The 22,745-nt window shown below is 35.6% G+C and overlaps 1 protein-coding gene across 5 annotated transcripts in view; it reads left to right on the forward strand.

The window, feature by feature from the left end:
• Nucleotides 1–9,966: 9,966 nt before the first annotated feature.
• The window catches only part of LOC133525601 (uncharacterized), a 55,518-nt gene continuing 42,739 nt past the window's right edge, over nucleotides 9,967–22,745 (forward strand). For 2 of the 5 annotated variants that reach the window (XM_061861910.1, XM_061861911.1), the window contains exons 1-5: nucleotides 9,967–10,106; nucleotides 11,549–12,046; nucleotides 13,920–14,009; nucleotides 18,944–19,162; nucleotides 19,740–19,888. In XM_061861910.1, the coding sequence (XP_061717894.1) occupies nucleotides 10,048–10,106; nucleotides 11,549–12,046; nucleotides 13,920–14,009; nucleotides 18,944–19,162; nucleotides 19,740–19,888 (1,015 nt within the window). In that variant the 5' untranslated portion in view covers nucleotides 9,967–10,047. Of the gene's footprint in view, nucleotides 10,107–11,548; nucleotides 12,047–13,919; nucleotides 14,010–18,219; nucleotides 18,376–18,943; nucleotides 19,163–19,739; nucleotides 19,889–22,745 lie in introns of those variants that run through there. The other 3 variants (XM_061861913.1, XM_061861912.1, XM_061861914.1) reach the window with 3 other exon arrangements.

Consider the following 22,745-nt stretch of genomic DNA (forward strand, 5'->3'; position numbering starts at 1 on the left):
GCCTACGCTGAGCCATCGTGTAGGGAAATTTGTTTCAATGATGTTTTTTTTTTAAATCTTTAAAAACCCCTTACGTAATTAATGGAAATGGACGCCCCCTTAATTCCTTTAAGGGGGCGTCCTTTCCAGTATGAGGATTCCCTTGAAGTGTTTTTCTTGTCCCAGTGTTTCTCTTACGCCATCTAACCTTATACTAAACTTGATTATTTATGAAATACGAACCTACAAATTGTTAATCAAAATTAGCTACCTACATAATAACTTAAATTGTGCTTAAGTGTAACAAAGACGTCTCGAACAAAAGGGATCAAGTGCCATAATTATTGCTCCAACAATACGACGTTCTTACCAAGTGTTGCCGTCAATACCGAACCCCTTTTAGTGTATACCGGCCTTAAATCAATTTTATTAAAACTGGAACGCAAAATATCGCGACGATACTATAGATTACATAAGGATAGCAGATACACTATTCTGTTTTTAGTAAGCAGGTTTAATTGCAACTGTGTGCACCGCCACCGCACCTTGTGGGCTTGCACCAAGCGCGGGAACCACAGAAAAAGAAAGATATTTTTTGTCTGATGAGAACATTGGGAGTTACGAGGTAAGTGGGGTTACCCTGCTATTCTTCAGAGCTTAGACTTACAGTAGACTGAAAAGCTAAAAGATGACGCACGTTAGAACGGCCCGGGCCCGGGACGGGACATCCGTCACTTCGTTTTCTATAGAAAGCATCACGTGATCACCGACCGTGAGTGTCAGTTGCCCCGGCCCGGGCCGTTCTAGCGTGAATCATCCTTAAAGCTTTCATTAAAAATACAAAACTTGCCTGTTATACGAGGATAATGATATTTATGTTTTTTATTTCTTTCGATAGCAAAAACAAACGTCAAGTATCTTATATAAATGGAGAGCCAAATAAATCTGCAAACCGCGCCCCGCGGCGAAATGAGTCCCCCGTCTTACCCGTCAAGTTTAACGTGAAGTATTTCTCGGCCATACATTGTCACTGCCGGATCGAGTACACAGGCCAAAAAGTGTGTCCACATGAGAAGTCGAACTAGAGCATTGCATTTCGTTCTAATTAGGGTGACCATAAGTCATATGTATGTGGGATATTAGGATAAGTTGGAATGTATAGTTTGGCCAAGATCTTTTCTGATTGGTATAGTGTGATTGGTATGGTATAGTCAGAGAGAATCACACTGTGTTTTCCGTATGCTAATATAACTAATGTATTGTGGTTACTGTGTGGTGTGGATACTCGTCATGAAAACTCACTTTATGTAAAGCTTCATACTGTGCTGCCAAGCCGGTGAAAAGTTAGTTAGTCTTGTAATTGCCGGAAGGTTTTTTTCAAGAGTGGTGTATCTATTATCAGTTATTAACATAGTCTCTGGCGATATTATGAGGCTGTTTACAGGCGTCGTTATTAAGGAGCTGTGTTTATTCTCAACTCGAAATTTAATATAACAACTTGCCATAGATTTTATCTATTGAAAGTCTGTCGGGGTATTTTGAGAGTTATGGTCGAAAGAGTATAAATTGAGTAATTAATTGAAGCGTTTCCCAGTCGTTATTAGATTATATTTAAAGTTCCTTGGAACTACGAGATAACATTTGATATTTACTAATCGCGCTTTTTAGAAAGGTTTCCATGGAAGACCAACATCAAAGTATCCAAACACCAAACGCTACCTTGACTACAAGGTAGGTTTTCAGAAGGCCTACCGCGAACCACGTTCGAGGTGTTGCCTCTCTGTCGCACTTGTAAACTCGTACGTAAGTTTGACAGGGAGGCAACATGTCGAACGTGGTTCGTGGTAGATCCTCAGTGACGTTACGTAATATAAATTTTGTGGAATGTGTGAAATAGTTAAGTTTTTGTTGTCTAAACGCTGATTAAAATTTATTCTATTCTATTCAATGTTTATCGGTGAAGGGTGGTGTAGCTTTTAATTTAGGGGGTAGTTTTTATTTTACCCGGGTTAAAATATAAACTACAAGAAAAACATAGTGTCGTTGGATAGGTCTTTCAAAACTAATACGGGTTTTTATAAATCATTTTTTTAACGTAATAATTTCGGAAGTAATCGCTCTGAAAGAAAAATAACATATGTTTCCCGTCTCTAATACTTCCCATAACTTCTGAACCATACGTCCAAAAATTAAAGACTAGAGAAAGAAGAGTTTTTGAAAAAAGTCTATATTGACGGAAGGGTAACTACCTACTAAGCTTGCTTGCTTATTCTAAACTAAAAATTTGAGTCTTGAAGAAAAATTACGAAAAAACGATGTTTTCTTAAATCATCTATGTCTCTTTGTTAACTTAAACAACCTGTAACTCCTTAAGTATTGATTGTAGAGTAAAAATAAACATATCTGAATTTGTCGAAAATTTTATTAATGTTTTGTCCGAAGTAATTATAATGCTATTTGTAAAGATATTCAAGATATGAGCAAAAAATCTGAAAAAAGTATTTTCAAACCCCTCCCCTCCCCTACACCCTCCGCACAACCCCCACCCTCGGGGACTTTTAGTATGTTCATCTCGTTCATCTGGATACCACAAGGTATAATAGGGTTGTTTCCAATTTTTTGAAACGCTCGTATTACGTTCTATATTAACTAAAAGTTGGCCCAAAATTCAACTTTTATATTAAAAACGGCTTTAAATATGTTAAATTAACAAAATATATTTGACAGATGCTTTCGTGCCCAAAACGATCTTTGAAAATTGTGTGACGTCACAGTTTACGGTTTGACATACACACGTAGAAGATACGAACTGTCAACTGACATTTGTCATTTCTTGTTTATCGCCAGTGATCGGAACTATGGGAGTAAAACTTTAACATAACTTGTTAAGCGGACATAAAATAGTGCATACAGCCCTAAAAATATTCATGTCCATAGGGATAGGAATAGTATAGTACTTACAGACATAAAAATAGTTACATTCATAGATATTCGAATATTTTTAAGGCTATAAGCACTCTTTTTACGTCCGCTTGATAAGTTTTGTTAAAGTTTTACTCCCATACTTCCGATCACTGTTTATCGCCTAACTGTCAACAGTGTCAATCCGAGAGTTGTGACGTCATCAGAATCTTAAATGACGTTTCGAGTTTGGTCACGTGTCGTGTGCCAAAAGATATTTTAAATTCAATATTTACAAAAATATGGTCATTACAGGTCCCCTAAAAGTAGTTTAACATGTTCTTATAATCCAAAAGAATTTATTGGAATACAATTCTGCCCTAAGATTTGTAGAGGGAAACAACCCTATTGTACCAATTAACGAAACTAGACGAATTATTTCCCCTGATTGCCTATATTCGGGTTAATTTTCTTACGCTATTAAATTTCCGTGCGTCCGCAATCTCCAGTCAAATACTATGTTAGTTACAAGCAAGTGGCTTGCTTTTTGACGATGCAATACATTTATACAGAAGTGCCTCAAAATGAGTATTCAAGGTATACTGTACACTCGAAATGTGTGAAGCGCCCATTACATCTACACTTCTCGATATCGGGCCCGAAATCAGTCCCGAATAAGGGCCTGATAATCGTTTTCGTTTCACGGAATATCAGCACATCGTTGAAATGTAAAAAATACTTCATCTCTAATTGCCAAAAATGTTTGATCTTTGATATTTTTGGATATGAACCATTTTTTACATTTAAAATATTGTAAACGATGTGCTGATATTTGGTCAAACAAAAAAATACTCTTTCTCGGGTCCAACATCGGGTCTGATATCAGGCCTGATAAAGTGTGGATGTAATTGGCACTTAACGTATATTTGACGTATAGTTGGTCAAGCAAATCTTGTCAGTAGAAAAACGCGGCAAATTTGAAAAATCGCGGGCTAGCAACACTGTGTTCGAATAATTCCAAAATCGCGTGTAATCTGTGTTTTATCTGTAGAATGTGGATCGTCCATCTTGTTTGTTTACATTCCGAATCGGTGCTAATTCAAGAGAAATTTCTGCTCCCAGCATTAAAATAAATATCAATATATTAAATAATATTGTGCATGACCATAAGCAAAGTCAAGATGCCTACAATGTAAGTAAAATCATGCTCGTTGATCTTAACCATTAGAAAATTTTGAGGTTATGATAATTACTGCAAGATCCCGGAGAATTTTTAAGATAATGTGCAGTTTTTTCTGTTTCAGGGTTAAAAGGCTTAAATAAAGATAAAACGTATGCCTCAATATATCCAATAAGACCACGAATTGTGCCCTCGAAACCGCAACTGATTCGATTGTTCCCAATATCAACAGATGAAGTCCTCAAATATTTTCAAAGGTAACTTTTTTAAACAATCTTAAGACGTTTAAGAACCTTGATTATACCTACTTTCTTTCGCAACATCTACCTAATACTTCCATATGTTTGTTGCAGGATTAAAACTCTCCCAATATAAGGCGTTCGTAAAAGTTTCTCTTCATACAAAACTTACCTACGGCGGTTTACGTACATACGTGTACAACGCAAACAAGACGAAAAATAAACTTGTTAATTAAAAAAACTAAAAAAATTGGTACAATAGTTTAGATTATTATTGTAAAAGTTGTCCGTTTGTTAATCATCACGAAAATATATTATTTAGGCTGATTTGTTTCATGCACTCAGCTATTGCACATGTATACCTATGGAAAATCCTAGTTTATACTTTCTGAAGTCGGTATGTACCTATTTAAGAGAAGTTTTAAGTCGCTTTACCTGTTTGTTCAATAAATTAAAATAATTTATTCAGTGTGCATAATTTTAGAAAAATATTTTAACATTTAAATCATACCTTCTATTATCCAGAAACAATATAACTCCATATTACTCACATGAGTGGAAGTTGTTAAGTTTCCATTGTCAAGGTATCTTTTATTAATATTTTGAGTACCTGAAATTGTGTCAGTTCCTGACAAGTCTTGAATAGACTAATGTGAAAGTTAATAAATTTCTTAACAGCATTCTCCTGATATCTAAATGACTTTTTTAATTATCTACATATAAAATATGATCTAGCCGATACATGTAAATATCTAACATTTTTAGCCTGTATAAAAACAGTAGTGTGAGCAAAACCTTACCAAGCTAGCATGTAAGAGTGGTCTCAGAGATATTGGAATATCTCTGTACTATAAATTAGGCAAATTGCTTAAGACTAAGTTTTATGTGTAACTACTACTGAATAAATTTTGAAACTTGGAATGGAAACTTTAAACTTGAAATTACAAATTTTCAAACAGATCTGTTTTATGCTTAAGATGCAATAAGTGACTAGGTACAAAGTATTCTGATGCTTGGTTGGAGTGGACCAGTAACATTGGTAACTTAATGATATTTTTTCAATGAATGGCCTGAATTAAGTGTAAGTAAGCTAAAGTGATCCGTATCTTAATTGCCTTGAAATTAAATGAACACCAAAATATCTGCAGTTGTGTTTTATTTATTTTTAATCTGTATATTTATATAAGTATATTGTAAAACCATTTCAAAATTACACTGGTATGTGAATGTGACATTGTTCAAGAGAAATACACTAATTTACAATTAACAAGTGGCATAATTATTTTCTTTGGGCTTCTTCAGTTTCTGAACAGCTTTCTACCGTGGTGCTCATGTTCTCTTTGCTCCCTATTTGTCTTCTAAGTTTGCTAAAACAGAATAAAACCATATCAAAATGATGTAAATAGTCCAGATATTTGATATTTAATAATAGACCAATAGTGGGACCGGATTTTTGCCCTATAAGTTTCGATAATTCTAAAGAGTGAAAAGTGATGTTTATCTCGTATGGGACATATTTTTAAGCATATTTGTAATATATGAAGAAAATTTAGAACGAGCGTTAGATATAAATAAGGTATTTATGTATTTTTATTGATGTATTTTGAATATTGAATTAAAGTACAAAAATTAAGCATCGTCTTTTATAATATGTATGAGGCTTTATGCTATCAAATTTTTAGAAAAAAAATCAACGTGCTACTTTGTCAAACTCAAATTAGCTTATTATTTTGTCAATATTGAATTAAAGTTTGAAAAATCCACAATATCATATCTAAATTCTTAAGTTAATAGGCAAGGCAAAAAATTAGAAGAATAGGATATGTGCTTTACAATTAATATGCGTTTTTTGTCCTGTAAGATCTAATATTGAATTAAAGTCCGTAGAGATAAGTCTATTACTATAAAATAATATATGCAGCTATTTTATGGAAAGGTAGAAATATCTGTGTGTAGCTTGCATTGTAATAGTAAAATCAACTTAAAAAGGCGCGAAATTCATAACCACGCCGCGCTGGTCCGTCAACATGTCGGCTCGGCGCGCGGGAGCCTATCGTAGTCGACCTAGTGAGCGATAGATACCTCGCCCCGCCCGCGCCCCCCGCTCAGCTTCGCAAGCGCTGTTTGTCTTTTCTTTCAAATCATTCATTTGTTTGTTTATCGTGCACATAAATTAGATGCGGACATTATATGAATTTAATTATAGAATAAAAGTTATTATGACTTCAAAATGAGTGAAAAATGTTTGATATGTGTACTGTACTGTACTGACTTAGTAACAGAGAAAAAACGAGGAATTGAGCAGTTAATAACTGCGAGCAAATAATCTTTCTTGGTGATGGGAAAGTTAAATATTTCTACGGGAAGGAGGAACTACGTTTCCATAAAAAGTGTAGATTATACATTGAGTCGAAGGCTATACCGGCGTACAAAAGACTAATGGAGGTGGCATCAGAGGGCTTACCGCGAACCACGTTCGACGTGTTGCCTCCCTGTCATACTTACGTACGAATTTACAAGTGCGACAGAGAGGTAACACGTCGAACGTGGTTCGCGATAGGCCCTCAAATGTACAGCCAAGTGACGATGATGAAAATTACATTTTCAAAACTTTCGTCTTTTGTTACCATTGTGTTAGCCGCCTGTACTTACTTTCAACATATATTAGTAGTTTATGTTACTGCTACATAATAAAAGGCATTAAAATACACGAGTGTGGGCTTAGGAAACGAACGAAGTGAGTTTCTTAAAAAGATCACACGAGTGTTTTAATGCCTAATTATCTTATACCTTTAAACGAGCAATTCTTGTATATATATATTTCCGGGATCTCGGAAACGGCTCTAACGATTTTGCTGAAATTTGGTATATAGGGGTTTTTGGGGGTATACAATCTATCTAGATTAGTCTTATGTTTGGGAAAACGCGTGTTTTCGAGTTTTCATGCGTTTTTCTTTCGACGCAGAATATGGTCACTAATTTCGTGTTGCCGGCCACTGTCCGTCTGGTCCAGCGGGTTAAGACGCGGACTGCTAAACGAGTGTTACGGGTTCGATCTCGCCCGGTGACTAACTTTTGTTTTTTTTTATATGTTCAAGTTTATATATAATTTTTTAATTTTTATTGTTTTACACAAGTTTAATTTAGTAAAAAAAAATGACCTATGTAATAAGAGAAATCGACAATAGATGGCGTTACTCTGTGACAAGTGCTGTAAGGTTAAAATCGATTGTAAATAATAATAATTGTCAGTTCACATTTTACTTTTTAAGTTTATGTACATTATCACCACCATATTACATAAATAGTTATAACCGAGCAAAGCTCGGTCGCCCAGGTACTATATTACTAACTGTACTAGGTTGCCTTTTTAACAAGTTGGTCCAGTCCATGGTTGCCTACATAAAAATCGGTTAATCTAGGCGACCATTAACTGGACCAACTTTTTTAATACGGCAACTTTCAAATAAGCTTTCATTTGATATATCATACGATGAAATAACAAACAAAAAAACTATCCGTACGCAATCTTACAAGGCAACCTACTTGAAATGTATCACTGTGAATTTTGTCTTACATTTATTTCTTATCAGAAATAAATAACATGAGGGTGCACATACCTTATAACGTATCTCTATATAACTATCGGTTATCAATATTAGCATTAGCGGTTAACAACAACATTCCCCTTAAAACAAATAACTATCGCGAGGAAAATACCAAGTCCAAACATCTGAAAAAAATCGGGAAAGAAAAGCTGCAACTGGCTTTTAAAATGGTACAAGGAAGGGTGGTCATCTGTATGAGAATGTGTTTTTTTTGTCTCTATTTGACCCAATGGTTGACTGGTAGAGAATGCCTTTTGGCATTAAGTCCGCCATTTGTGTTTTTTTTTGTTTGTGCAATAAAGTTTAAATAAATAAATAATATTCATGTAACGCGATAACGAATTCTACGTGAACGAAACCGCGGGCAATACCTATTATAGTAACAACAAAATAACAATTTTCTATTGCTATTAATTTAAAACACGCTTTAGGAATTTTTTTGATGGACCGTAGACGCAGTCAAGGGCACCCCGCTCCCCACTACCGTTGTTCGCTGCCTCCTGCCACAGCGCGCGGCGCGCGCAAACTTGCCGCGCGTTTGAAACGTAACGTATTTATATAAGCAAGGAATGCATACATATCAGTAATGAGTATCGCCGTGATTTTATATTTCTAAATTTTTGTTTAGTAACTGAGATCATTGTTGATGATCGATTATTATTAACTCTACAAACTTTAATTCAATATTAGCTATACTGCTTAACCTGAAATCAATATCTAGACAAGCACATTGTCTACATGTCTAACTTTTTACTAGAATACTAAGTTGATCGATAATATCGTAATTTTGCAATATCAGCAACTCTAATTCTATATTTACAAAATAACTCGTGTTTTTACGTTTACCAGAAAGCAGCTGTTCCAGATTTCTAAAAACTGAAAATTGTACATAAATTGAAGTGTTATTCGATATGCTAAAGTTTTCTGTAACTTTAATTCTATATTTACTTAGTTATTAGCAAAAAATAAAATATTTAAATATAACCGAAAGCTCAACCTTAAAATTTCTAACTTTTTACCAAAGTATTATTTAACATACTCCCAATGACATATCAAAAAAGAAAAAACTTTAATATTATCGAAACCCATTTTTGTTCAACCGCTGGTCTATAAGCCCTGCAATTGTGACAAGAATAGTTACAGTGATACCCTACCAGGGCTACCGCTGCCAGTGATGGCTCAGGGGTTACTTACCTAGGTTTTAATATTTACCTAATTAAAACAATGGATTGTTTTATTCTAGTTAAATTCAGTAGTAGGTATAGGTACCTACTAACAGCTCGTTTTGGTAAAAAGTACTCAAGTGCAAATGCCTTAACCTTTACATTTATTTAGCTATGACATCTTCATGTTTAAGTTGAATATATATGTAGCAGATCTGCTCCTAAGCATACCAAAGGTTAAGAATGCGAGCGCTCGCCTTTTGCGTCCACCTTTTACTAAGCATACAAACCTTTATTTTAATTCAATATATTGATATATTTTTCGATTGTACCTACCTAAATATGTCTAATTAGCTTTTGAAGGTTGCATAAAGGAGCATTTGTATTGCATTTTATCGTGATATATCTTTAATATTGAATTCCAACCGAGAAATCTGATAATATATTAAAATCCAGCTACCTGCGGAAGCAATGATTTGATTCAAACATTATTTTCTCCAGCATAGTCCGTTTGCAAATAGGTATTTTTTGATCTCGTTTATCATATTGATTGACATCGTTTTTACTCCAGTTTAAATTGTCCCTCTCATAATAATAACAATTTCCAAATGCTTCAATAAACCGCGAGCGGCAATTTTAGTTGACGTACGAAGAGCGCGCTCAGCGGAAAAAAATATGTTTCGGTTCGATGTACATTGCTGCTTTTCTTAGCGCAATACTGCTATGTGAGTGTTGCCATACTTCAGTTTGCTTTACATTGCTACTGACAGACTTTGCTTGACAGACTATATATGCTCAATCGCTGGCTCAATGTGCAAAGTTGGTGCAAAGACTTAGAAAGCTCAATTAGCTACACATGGCAAGTCTACATAAACGTCAAAGCCGTTGTCTGTCAATGTCACGCTGTCATGTCAAACAATTTCAGCTGGTAGTGCATCGCTAATAGTTTCGTTTATATTTTATCCCCCGAACTAAAAATGTCCACAAATGTAATTAATATACAATTGACTGGACAATGCACCAATACCAATAATAAGTAATTTTTTTTATTCCCTTATTGCTTAATACTATTCATTAAAATATTCCCTCCAAACCTGGCTGCAACTTTCTTAGTACTTGACCTAGTACCTTGCTGTGTTCTGGTAGACAACAGTACCGGAATACCGTAGATTTTTGCAGTCTTGCCGCTCGGTCCACCTCCTCGTTACCCGTGATACCAACATGAGATTGATAATCTCTTCCCTGTTTAGTGTTCGGATTTTACTCATTAATTACCTTTTTATAATAAATGTGTGTAAACTTTTATATGAAATATCTAAGTAATAAATAAAAAAATAACTTAAGTCACTGAACTGTATAGTTTAAAGATTGAAAATAGAGTGTATAATTGAGGTCACAAATGTTTTAACAAGCCAATGTTCCAAAAATATATTTACACAACCTTAGAGGTGCCTTAGAGGTGTGTAAATATATTTTTGAAATGTAAAGATGTTTGTGAACTTAACTGTACCTACCTAGCCCTAAGAAATTTTAAAGATTGAGTTAGCTGTAGATGGTTTTTATCCAGCAGCATTAACTTTTCAGCCTAATAGGCTGGATTATAGCTATTTTCTAGGTCTTACTAACTGGGTTTATCTTCTTCTTTCTACCCTTATCCCATTTACTTGGGGTCGGCTCTCCTAATACGGCGTCGCCAGGAATGTCTGTCCTGGGTTGTCTCGGCTGGCATATTTGCTTCTTTAAGGTCCTTTTGGATAAGCGCCATCCTTGTTGTCTTGGATCTTCCGCGCCCCCTAGGCTTCTCACTGATTTCTAAAACTCTCATTAGCATTCTCAGCTCCGCGGCATGTTGTTTTTTAAGAGGCCAACATTCAGAGCCGTATCTCATTGCTGGCCATACAGCTGCCTTATAAACTTGGACCGGTATTCGATTATCACAGAGAACTCCCGTAAGGTCACGCCACTTCATCCATCCAGTGTTGATTCGATTAATAACATCAGCATCAATAGTGCCATCATTCTGGATGTTCGAACCAAGATACTCGAAGGTTGTTACTTCGTTCAGAGAGTTACCATCCAAGTAAATCGTGCTGTAGAGTTTAGAACTGCTGAAGTCACAGTGCATTACTTCAGTTTTCTGTTGGCTGATTCGAAGTCCACCGTCCTCTAAAGCTACTCTCCAGGATTCTAAAATGTTTTGTATCTCTTTTACGGGCCACACCGCTCACTAATTGGACTTACGTATTAGATAATTATGTAAAATATTGATTTGTTGAGGTTTGTCCATAACAAAGAATTGTAACTTTTTGCAAAAAAAAACCTAAACAACAAACAATCGATTTTCTGAGTGTGAAGTAAATCTACTAAGTTAATGACTTAAGTTGAGAATCATTTAAGTTAGTTTTTGAATACTTTCATACCTATTTATTTTTTTTAGTGAACTAATTTAATTTTTTAATCTAAAAATTTTTTTTACAGGCCTAAAAATAAAAATTACAAGGTACCTCCTAAAGGAAAGAAGAAACAAAATCAAACATCAAATAAAAAAAACAAGATATATAACTTACTTAATTTTAATAATCCAACCCCAGCCCAGTTTGTCGCTCCACACCACGGACCAAACTACTTTGGTACTCCAAATCTGGCTCAGAATGTGGTTGGACAAAGTTTATACCCAACACCTTGGCCATACCAGAATATGATAGGACAGAATCCTAAGTCTGCGCCACATCCACAAGGACTTGGAAAAAAAAGGGCTAAAAGATTGTTGAAACTGCCATTTCTGATACAGCAAGCTGCTGCTGCTGCTGACCAGGAAGAAAAAGGAAGAATAGTGTGTGAGATAAGTAAAGTGGACCAACTAAGCTCGAAAGTAAAGAAATACAAAAAATTATCTAAGATTTACCAGCAAATTCGGAAAAACCGCACAGGAACTACTCTCAATCCACAGACAATTACAACAGCACAAACAAAGAAGTAAGATTAATATATATTTATTTTAATACAATAGTTTGCCCACCATTTCATCCACATCCTCTATCTACAATGGGACCAAGATAACTCTGCAAGGTATTAACAACGACATGACGAAGTGTGGCGATTTTCATTAAAATCCGTTCAACCTTTTTGGTGTTAAGGAGGAACAAATATACGGAATATTCCATCTTTCATATTATTAAAGCATGGACGCTTACCACGACGAATTTCGTGCATTGAACCGCCTGTTACTATCTCTTTCGCACGCACATAATTATACTAATGAGGCCCTACCGCGAAAAACCGTAAATCGATATTTCGTTATCTGCCTTGACGCGTTTAATCGACATTTCGTTATATTATACCGCGAGCGATAGAAATTTATATTAAAATAAAATATAAATGAGATAAAAAAAAATTATTTTCGTATTTCACGATAGCGTATGGCCCACCTAGAGATGAGTCGCAGGTATTGGGTTAATAATTTACCCGTGTCTACCCAAATGGACGGGTAGATTCATATCTTATTGCACATGTCGATTTGTGTTATAGTGGATATATAATGGAAGTAATTATTGTGTGTGTGTAAAAGCGCTGGTGGCCTAGCGGTAAGAGCGTGCGACTTTCAATCCGGAGGTGGCGGGTTCAAACCCCGGCTCGTACCAATGAGTTTTTCGGAACTTATGTACGAAATATCATTTGATATTTACCAGTCGCTTTTCGGTGAAGATAATTTATTATCGCACTTATAAGTTGATAATAAACATTCAGATTTCGGTCGGTGGGAGGGTGTGGTTCGGTTATCGAAAAGTGTTGTATGTACAAATTAAAAAGGACATAATTTCCTACAAAAAACCGGACAAGTGCGAGTCGGACTCGCCCACCGAGAGTTCCGTACTTTTTACTATTTGTTGTTATAGCGGCAACAGAAATACATCATCTGTGAAAATTTCAACTGTCTAGCTATCACGGTTCATGGGATACAGCTTGGTGACAGACGGACGGATGGACGGACGGACGGGCAGCGGAGTCTTAGTAATAGGGTCCCTTTGGTTACGGCCCTAAAAAGGTAATGTACCTTTTTGTTATATTTGACTTATGAGCTTCCCATTCCCAAGTTGTGATAGTACACATTTTTTTTTTCATTCACTAGTAGTCTTTATTTTTCACTTTCTAATGACCTGATGAATTTTTGACGACCGGTCTGGCCTAGTGGGTAGTGACCCTGCCTACGACGCCGATGGTCCCGGGTTCAAATCCTGGTAAGGGCATTTATTCGTGTGATGAGCATGGATATTTGTTCCTGAGTCATGGGTGTTTTCTATGTATTTAAGTATTTATAAATATTTATATTTTATATATATCGTTGTCTAAGTACCCTCAACACAAGCCTTATTGAGCTTACTGTGGGACTTATTCAATTTGTGTAATAATGTCCTTTAATATTTATTATTTATTAATATTTAATGTATATAAAAAGCGTTTAAAACATCTCCAGAGGTTAGAGAATAATTTTACACGATTTTCATAATTGGACTGACACGTTATAATCGAACTTCGCCTCATAGCAAACTTTTCTTTATTAATTTGAATATAAATTATATGTACCATTGCAAGAATTAACTTAAATTAATCTTATTCAAACTGACACACCACTTAACACGTCACATTTAGAAGAAAAACGAAAATACCCGCGGTTAGATATATATCGGGTATTCACCGCGTAAATACCCGGGTCAATGACACTGACACGGGACAGCAATATCAGGCGGGTGAATGTAAGAAATTCTTCGTGGTAAGCGTCATTTCTTTAGTAGGATATTTGTGTATCAGTATCTTTCTATACTTCTATTATAAATAACCATTTTTGCAGTGGCGACTTCGCACAAGACATTGTGATACCAACACAAAGTTTGCAGCAGCAACATAACCAGTCCTATGTTATCAAACGAAATGTACATCCGTAAGTAATTATTTTTAAATATTACCTTTCAACCATATATCAAACCTCGGATTTATAATTTAATTCGAACGTACTTGGTACGCCATAGGCATTTTTAGGGTTCCGTAGCCAAATGGCAAAAAACGGAACCCTTATAGATTCGTCATGTCCGTCTGTCTGTCCGATTATGTCACAGCCACTTTTTTCCGAAACTATAAGAGCTATACTGTTCAAACTTGGTAAGTAGATGTATTCTATGAACCGCATTAAGAGTTTTACACAAAAATAGAAAAAAAACAATAAATTTTGGGGGTTCCCCATACTTAGAACTGAAACTAAAAAAATCTTTTTTCATCAAACCCATACGTGTGGGGTATCTATGGATAGGTCTTTAAAAATGATATTGAAGTTTCTAATATCATTTTTTTCTAAACTGAATAGTTTGCGCGAGAGACACTTCCAAAGTGGAAAAATGTGTCCCCCCCCCCCCCCGTAACTTCTAAAATAACAGAATGAAAAATCAAAAAAAAATATATGATGATATACATTGCCATGCAAACTTCCACCGAAAATTGGTTTGAACGAGATCTAGTAAGTAGTTTTTTTTTAATACGTCATAAAATTCTAATATTTTTTTTTTTTGCATCAGACCCATACGTGTGGCGTATCTAGGGATAGGTCTTCAAAAATTATATTTAGGTTTCTAATATCATTTTTTTCTAAACTGAATAGTTTGCGCGAGAGACACTTCCAACGTGAAAAAAACTGTGCCCCCCCCCCTGTAACTTCAAAAATAACAGAATTAAAAATCTAAAAAAAATATATGATATACATTACCATGCAAACTTCCACCGAAAATTGGTTTGAACGAGATCTAGTAAGTAGTTTTTTTAATAAGTCATAAAATAATTTTTTTTTTTCATCAAACCCATACGTGTGGGGTATCTACGGATAGGTCATCAAAAAACCTATTGAGGTTTCTAATATCATTTTGTCTAAACTGAATAGTTTGCGCGAGAGACACTTCCAAAGTGGTAAAATGTGTGTCCAAAGTGGTAAAATGTTGAACGAGATCTAGTAAGTCGTTTTTTTTTTAATACGTCATAAATGGTACGGAACCCTTCATGCGCGAGTCCGACTCGCACTTGGCCGCTTTTTTTATATGTAGGCGCAAAAGTTCCATCCAAAGAGTAAAGTAAGTAGGTATAAAGGGTTCTAGCTACCATAGTGAAGCCCGACCAGAAATATGATTATTGTCAAGAGGGCGCTGTTATTCTCATGTATAGGGTGAAAGTTCAGTTTAGTATGAAAAATGGGCTTGCCAGAGTAAAATCGGGTATGATTCCTGTAGGCCTAGCACAGCAGTGGCGCGACACGACAGTATCTCACCCGCAAGATAGGCTACCGGCCTTTTTCTAACTGTATTAATTAGTGACATGACCGGTACTGACCTAGGCCACAAAGTTGTCTGCACTCCGTAGAAAATTTTATCCCATCAAAAACATTTTCATCTAAAATGTTGCCAAGACGAAACCAACTTTATGACAGTGCGAGCTAAGGCTTATCAGATCTCTTGTTTGCTTGCTTGGCTCTAGCTTCTAACTCTACAAGCCCGAGCTTCACAAGCTAAGGGTTTTGGCTGTTTCACTACTGTCACATGGGCGTAAGGTTTCATTCGTTATTCTTTTTTTTTATACAATAGTTCTTGTAGTAACGAAACGGCCAAGCCACATATTTTGATCAAGGTGTAGTTTGTGAATTTAGGGCTTGTAGAGTTAGAAGCTTGGCTCTATAACCGCGAAAATTGAAGTTCGCCAATTGCGGGTATCTTTCTCTGTCACTCTCATTACGTCTTAGTCAGAGTAAAAGAGAAAGATCCCCGCAATTTGCGAAAATCGGTTTTCGCGGTAGGCCCCCTGATACCTTTTTGACAGTGCGAGCCTTATGGTTTCGTCTTGGCAACATTTTACACGAAAATGTTTTTGATGTGATTTCACTTCTTTTTGTAAGTTGCTTATGACAATCTCGCATCCCCTGATTTAAAGGGTTGGGGGTGATTTACTATTAAAAATCCTGAAATATGTATCCGGGGGCATATTTTATACAATCTGCTTTTTTTACTGATTGCCCATAGAAACTTCAACCCCTTTTTCCCCTTAACGCCCTTTCCTCCCCCTTTTCATCCGTACGGGGTGATTTTGGGGTTGAAAACTATTCTATATCCTTCCCCATAACAAAAACTATCTTCATACCAAATTTCAACTAAATCGGTTCAGCGGTTATTGATTCCCCATATAAAATTCCACCCCCCTTTTGACCCCGGGGTAAAAAATTTCAAGATTTTAATATTTTTTTGTTGCTTGTGTACTAATACTATCCTACATACCAAATTTCAGTTTCCTAGGACTTCAGGAAGTACCCTAAGGCTTTTGATGATCATCAGTGAGTGAGTGAGTCAGTCAGTAACGAAATCGGTTTTTTTTTAAATATTATTAAAATCTAAAGTATGAGAGCTATGCAACTGAAATTTTTATGCTTAATAAGTCCACTATTGACATTACATCCCGAGAAATTTGTTTATCTGGTATAAACCAAACCCAAGTGATAACTTAAAAAAAAAAGACCAAGCGCTTCGAAAAAAGGTAGCTTTGCTCGTCTTGGCGGTTTCACTACCATGATACTCATATCCCCAGATACTCAAGCCATAGCCATTTGGTGGTAGGCAAGATGTGTATGTGTGCTTATAAATGTGTATATGTGGGTTTTTTGCATGTTTTGAGGGATGTAGACTTGTCGATTTTAATCATGTTATATATCGATAATCTCTACACAGCGGAACGGAATAGCGATTAATTGAAGCTTCTATATCTTCACTAAAAATAAACATCATAGAAATGCTAATGGATAATGAATACTTTATAATATAATAACTCGATGAATGTTAAAAAAAGGAATGTTAGTTTTACAAGATTTTAAAGGGGCTTATTAAAAAATATGAATATTTTAGGGCAAAAATGAGTTCTTGTCAGGTGGTCAGTTCCATGAAGCGGCACCCAAGCATTTTTTTAAGTTATATGGCATGAGGTTAAATGTATGAAAAAAATCATAGAAAACAAATATTACCCTCCTAAGGACCACGGTAAAAATAATTCAACTACATGTAATCGAATTTGTAGTTAAAATTACACAAGTAATTGATTACGCCCAACACTGATCTATGGTGATCTAAGGTGCCAACCCTAATAATTGCTCGGAGCAATGCTGAGCCCGAATGCTGCAGTTTCTCCCTCCCTGCTCAGGGCAAAATACGAAGTGGTTGGGCTATAAGCGCTTTGGTTGTAGAGTCTGTGCGGAAAGAGAAGGGTCGTGGAATGTATGAGGCCCAATACATTCCACGACTCTTCTCTTTCCGCACAGACCTTAATAGGGACTGGATATGTGAAACAAGTGCGAGTCGGACTCGCCCATGAAGGGTTCCGTACCATTTATGACGTATAAAAAAAAAACTACTTACTAGATCTCGTTCAAACCAATTTTCGGTGGAAGTTTGCATGGCAATGTATATCATACATTTTTTTAGATTTTTCATTCTGTTATTTTAGAAGTTGCGGGGGGGGGGGGGGACACACATTTTACCACTTTGGAAGTGTCTCTCGCGCAAACTATTCAGTTTAGAAAAGAATGATATTAGAAACCTCCATATCATTTTTAAGGACCTGTCCATAGATACCCCACACGTATGGGTTTGACGAAAAAAGATTTTTTGAGTTTCAGTTCTAAGTATGGGGAACCCCCAAAATTTATGGTTTTTTTCTATTTTTGTGTAAAAATCTTAATGCGGTTCATAGAATACATCTACTTACCAAGTTTGAACAGTATAGCTCTTATAGTTTCGGAAAAAAGTGGCTGTGACATAATCGGACAGACAGACGGACATGACGAATCTATAAGGGTTCCGTTTTTTGCCATTTGGCTACGGAACCCTAAAAATCGACGTTGCAATTGATATTAGGTTTGCCTCTCTTTCTGATAACCATATTTGAACTCATAGTCGTTTGTCGCGTTTTATAAAGCTAATCCTTGCGAATTTGTGTTATATTCCGCTATGACCGCTAATTGCATCTATTTCTTCAATATGTCAAACAAAAGTGACGCAGCAACAACCACGAAGTCCCCGTAGATTTTTCGCGGATATTTTTTTTTCTACAATAGCAACCCTACCGATACGTCAATGTCATTGTCAAAATGTCATTCATGTCACTGCTTTTGCTTTGATTGCTTGTAGAATCGCCGTTTGTTGAAGAAAATTGTTTATATTCATTTTGCCATCAAGATCAAATATAAATTGAATTACGTGTTAATCGTTAAAAATGTATCATTTTAAAAAGTAAGTACTTTGAGGTTAATAAAAAAACAATACGCAGAAGGTTGTAGATGTAGCTGCCTGTTTTGGCATAACTTGTAATTTTTGTTGTACCTGCATTTTCTGAAATAATACCGTTTCAACGTATTATTTTGAAACAGTCGTTAGAAAATAATGCGTTGAAACGTTTTTTTTAGTTGTTTTACTAATTTCATAAAATATTATAATATGAAAAGGGTTAAAACAGTCGTATACAACACGCAATTTTTGGTTGAGAATATTTACAGGCCATCGTAATTTATAGCGAAAGAAAGCTTATACGTTAGTCTGAAACTGTTGTAAAGTAAATTTATGAAATGTTTTATTATAAAACATTGCTTTAAATAAACAATAAATAAAAAAATTGAGTTCAAAAACTCATTACAGTTTGAGATCTTCGATAATTTAAAATTCATACATCAAGCAAGAGCAAATGAGTTAAAAAAAATTATTTAGCATTTTACTATGCTATTATATTTTTATAAATATCAATGACAACATGTACCAAAGATATCAAATAATAAGACAGTGACTTATTATAACTTTATTTCAGAATCAGAGCAAAGAAAAACAAAAATAAGGCCAAGCTTATGCAGAATGTGCAAGTGTTTAACATTTACAACCCTGGGGGTAGTAGGAGCCAGTTCCAAGCCCCACACCAAGACGAGCCGGAGGACCTTTCGGACGATCTGGCCCCGCAAATGGGGCAGGGGCAGCAGCAGGCTGGGACTCAGACCCTACCTGTGACTGCAGAAAATAAACTAAACTTTAAGTTAGTACCATAGTCTCACTTGTCCTTTCTGCCTACTTCAAAAAGTCCTAAATGACATAGACATTTTTTGGTGCCCACTGTTTTTTATGGTGGGTAACAATTAACCCGACCACATAACACGTTGTTTTTGGTATGTTGTCAGAAATGTTAAGTGTTTTTAATTTTGTTGCATTGCATATGTTCAGTCCCTTACGGGATATAGCACTAAACTATCTACCATCTATGATTTTGTTACATTTTCATTACAGCCTTCTAAGACCGTAACAAAATGGACAAATAAAAAATCTATGGAATTTTGGGGATATTTTCTCTTATTAGAATCAAAAGAGCTTGTTATTCTTAGTGGAATTAATAAAAAAAATCAAAATATAAAATTCAAGTAGGGGGATGAAAATAAAATAACTTTAAATAGAAATTCCAAGACAGATTGTGCATGTTTTCCTCTGTTCAGTACTTATAACACAAGCGTTATTGAGCTTACTATGGGTCTAGCTTGATTTATGTAACATTGACAACATCTCATCATCTCATAGTTCCATTTATTTATGCTTATAATAAAGTTTTTCTAATGTTGCAGGTTCCAGAGAACTACCCAAACGAAGACTCCAGACTGGTCCGAGTACCAGAACAAGTTCAAACGGATCGGGGGAGCCTCTCCAGACCATGAGGATGAAGGCAGCCAGGAGGTCAAACAGGAACCCAATAAGGACCAGTCTGTGAATACTGGTACGTACACCATGGAGCTTTCAGGCAAAGGGCTATGTCATGACTTCTTATTGTCTAATGATTAACCCTTTGCGTGAAAATGATATAATTTTTTACTAATTTATAGGATATTTTTATCCACCATGTTTGTTTTTTGTTTGGTTTAGTTACAAGTGAGTTTTAATTATTTTGACCACCTTAACTGGTTGTGCCATTCTAATCCAAAAAGGGACTTACTTATTGTTGGTTGTCAATAAGGTGCTATTTCCATACAGCTTCATTTTGAAATCAACATTAAGGACAAGCAATAAAGTGTTACCTTTTGGTACATTTTATATAGCGCATAATCATAAAACGTTGGCATTGCATGAAGGTTCATTTTAAACTCTACCTGTTTAATTGTTGTTTATAGCCTAAGAATAAAAAAAAATAACTAAATAAATAAAATATTACGTAAAACAGGATTTATTATAAGAAAAACGGAATATTAACGAATCAATCATTTTTATTGACTAAACGAGACTTAATAGCCTAAAATAAGTTTATAAATGAACACAGTCCTGTTTAGTCAATAATAATGAATAAAAATCGTAAAAATTTTAAACATTTAATAAAATGTGCAAGTGATTATGACATAACTGAAACTAACAATTTGTAACAATTGTGCAACATGGAAATGTAGTAGAAACTGTCTCTAACAGGATACATGTTCGAAGAAGATGTTGAGATGAAGGAACTCCCGACCCACCACATCAACATGAAGGAGCTGAATGTGGCCGTTACCACCGAACCATACGTCTACCTCAATGATGACCAAGTCAAGGATATTGATGAAGCCCTAGTGAATAAAATCCAGGATGCGATCTTCAATCAACAGCTATCATACATCCCAACCTTCCAAGACATTCCTGTACACAATTTAGGCCATCTACCACTCAATTGCCAAGGACCTAAAGATCTAATTTGGCTGTATGAAACACTTTCAAGCATAGCCTCACTGATACCAAATGTCAATTTAGTGATCAAACCTCAGAGCGAAATACCAAACATGATAAAGGTCAACCTATTTGTGCCTAAGTTCTCAGGCAATTTGGAAGAGCTGAAATATCTTTTGCAGAAGCAAAACCATTGGTATAATATGAGTACATGGATGCTTGTTAAAAGTGAGAAACAAGGAGACGATCCTTCAAATTACACTTTAGAATATCGCGTTCCGGAGATGCAAGCTATGATTATTGACAACAGGGATAGACGTGTAGCTTATTCACTAGGATCTGTCTTTGCTATAGTTTCAGACGATAACACTATAGATACCGAAAAGGTTTTCAAATACCGTAATGCGGCCATGCATCTACAAGTATGTGTCTTAACGGAGCCATTTCGCTACCTGACTGTGTTAGAAGTAGAAATGATCAGGCTAGCATTAGTGTATAAGTTAGAGAAGGACGTTTATTCGGAGACTGAATATATACCAGCTTTCAGAGGCTGTCCGGGACATTTCAAAGGCGGCTTGAAGGTTTGGTGTGAAAGTGACCGAGACTTGAGATGGCTAAGAGAAGCAGTTATATCTATAGTTTCACCGGCTATTGGTACTAAGCTGATTATCAAACAGCAAGGTGCTGTACCGCAGAGAGCTAGAATGACCGTGTCCATACCAACCACCGAAGACGGAGCTTTTATTTTAAAAGTTCTAAAAAGACAGAATCCTTGGTGCGATGTGGACTCTTGGACGCTGTTTTCAACACGGTTGGAGGCTAAGTCTAATGGCCTTATGTGTGTATTTTATATACCACATAAGCACATACGGCTTGTTAAGGAGAAATACTGCCGTCTTTCGTTTTTACTTGGCTATGTAAAGGCTGATATTAAAATAGAATGATTTTAACTTGATGGCTGTGGAATTTTGTGAGAATTCATATTTAATATAAACTTATAAGTTAAGATAAATTGCTTTTAAAATAGGGTTATAATGAAAGTGAGAGTTTTAGTTTTTATTATTTAAATTTTTTGTCAGTATTTTATTAAACTGATAATAAAAAAACGTGATCTCTACTACTTTAGTATAAGTTTTTTATATGAAATTTGAGAAATGTTTAGGTAGTTTATGCTGTGTTTTTGAGTACACATGTCTTTTATGCCTTAAGAAAACCATGATTTTTGTTGTACTAGAAAAATGTCATCTCAATTCTCAACAGGCGGGTCTACACAGAGCGACCATACGAGATAATTTCCTCGCGCACAAAACGGCCAGTGTAGACGTGCCTCGGCCGAGGCGGCGCGCTCAGGCGAGGAAAACTCGTATGCCGCCTCAGCCGAGGCACGTCTACACTGGCCGTTTTGTGCGTGAGGAAATTGCCTCTCGCGTATGCTCGCTCAGTGTGGACCCGGCTAACCATAGTTTTTAAGATTTAACTTTTTTTAAGTAGGGAATGGCACATGGATGTATACTGTATTCTCGTAAATGTAAACTTTTTTTTTATAATGAAATTGAAACTTTAATACTATAAATTATCTACAGTCGGTGCCCTAATATTATACTTAACTTAAAAGTAATGTCAGTGTAAATAATTAAATCCGGCCAACCAAACTGAAATAGACTTGACAAGTCAAAACAATTGCACACTAATGACAATAAATAATTATAGATTATAGTGACATAATTTACCTACTTAGGCTGCGCTTCTACCAGACATGTGCGAGGATGAGTAGTGAGGGATCAACCAATAGAATCACTATACGCTGAGCGAGTAAAACAAATGCAGTGATTGTATTGTTACCTATAATGATAAAGGATCGCACATCTCTCGTGGAAATGTAGCTTTAATGGACGGGCTGCCTTATTTGAGTTTCTGCCAATTTGATGATTGATAGAGACACA

This window comes from Cydia pomonella, chromosome 15 (assembly GCF_033807575.1).
Source record: "Cydia pomonella isolate Wapato2018A chromosome 15, ilCydPomo1, whole genome shotgun sequence".
In the NCBI taxonomy this organism is placed as follows: domain Eukaryota; kingdom Metazoa; phylum Arthropoda; class Insecta; order Lepidoptera; family Tortricidae; genus Cydia; species Cydia pomonella.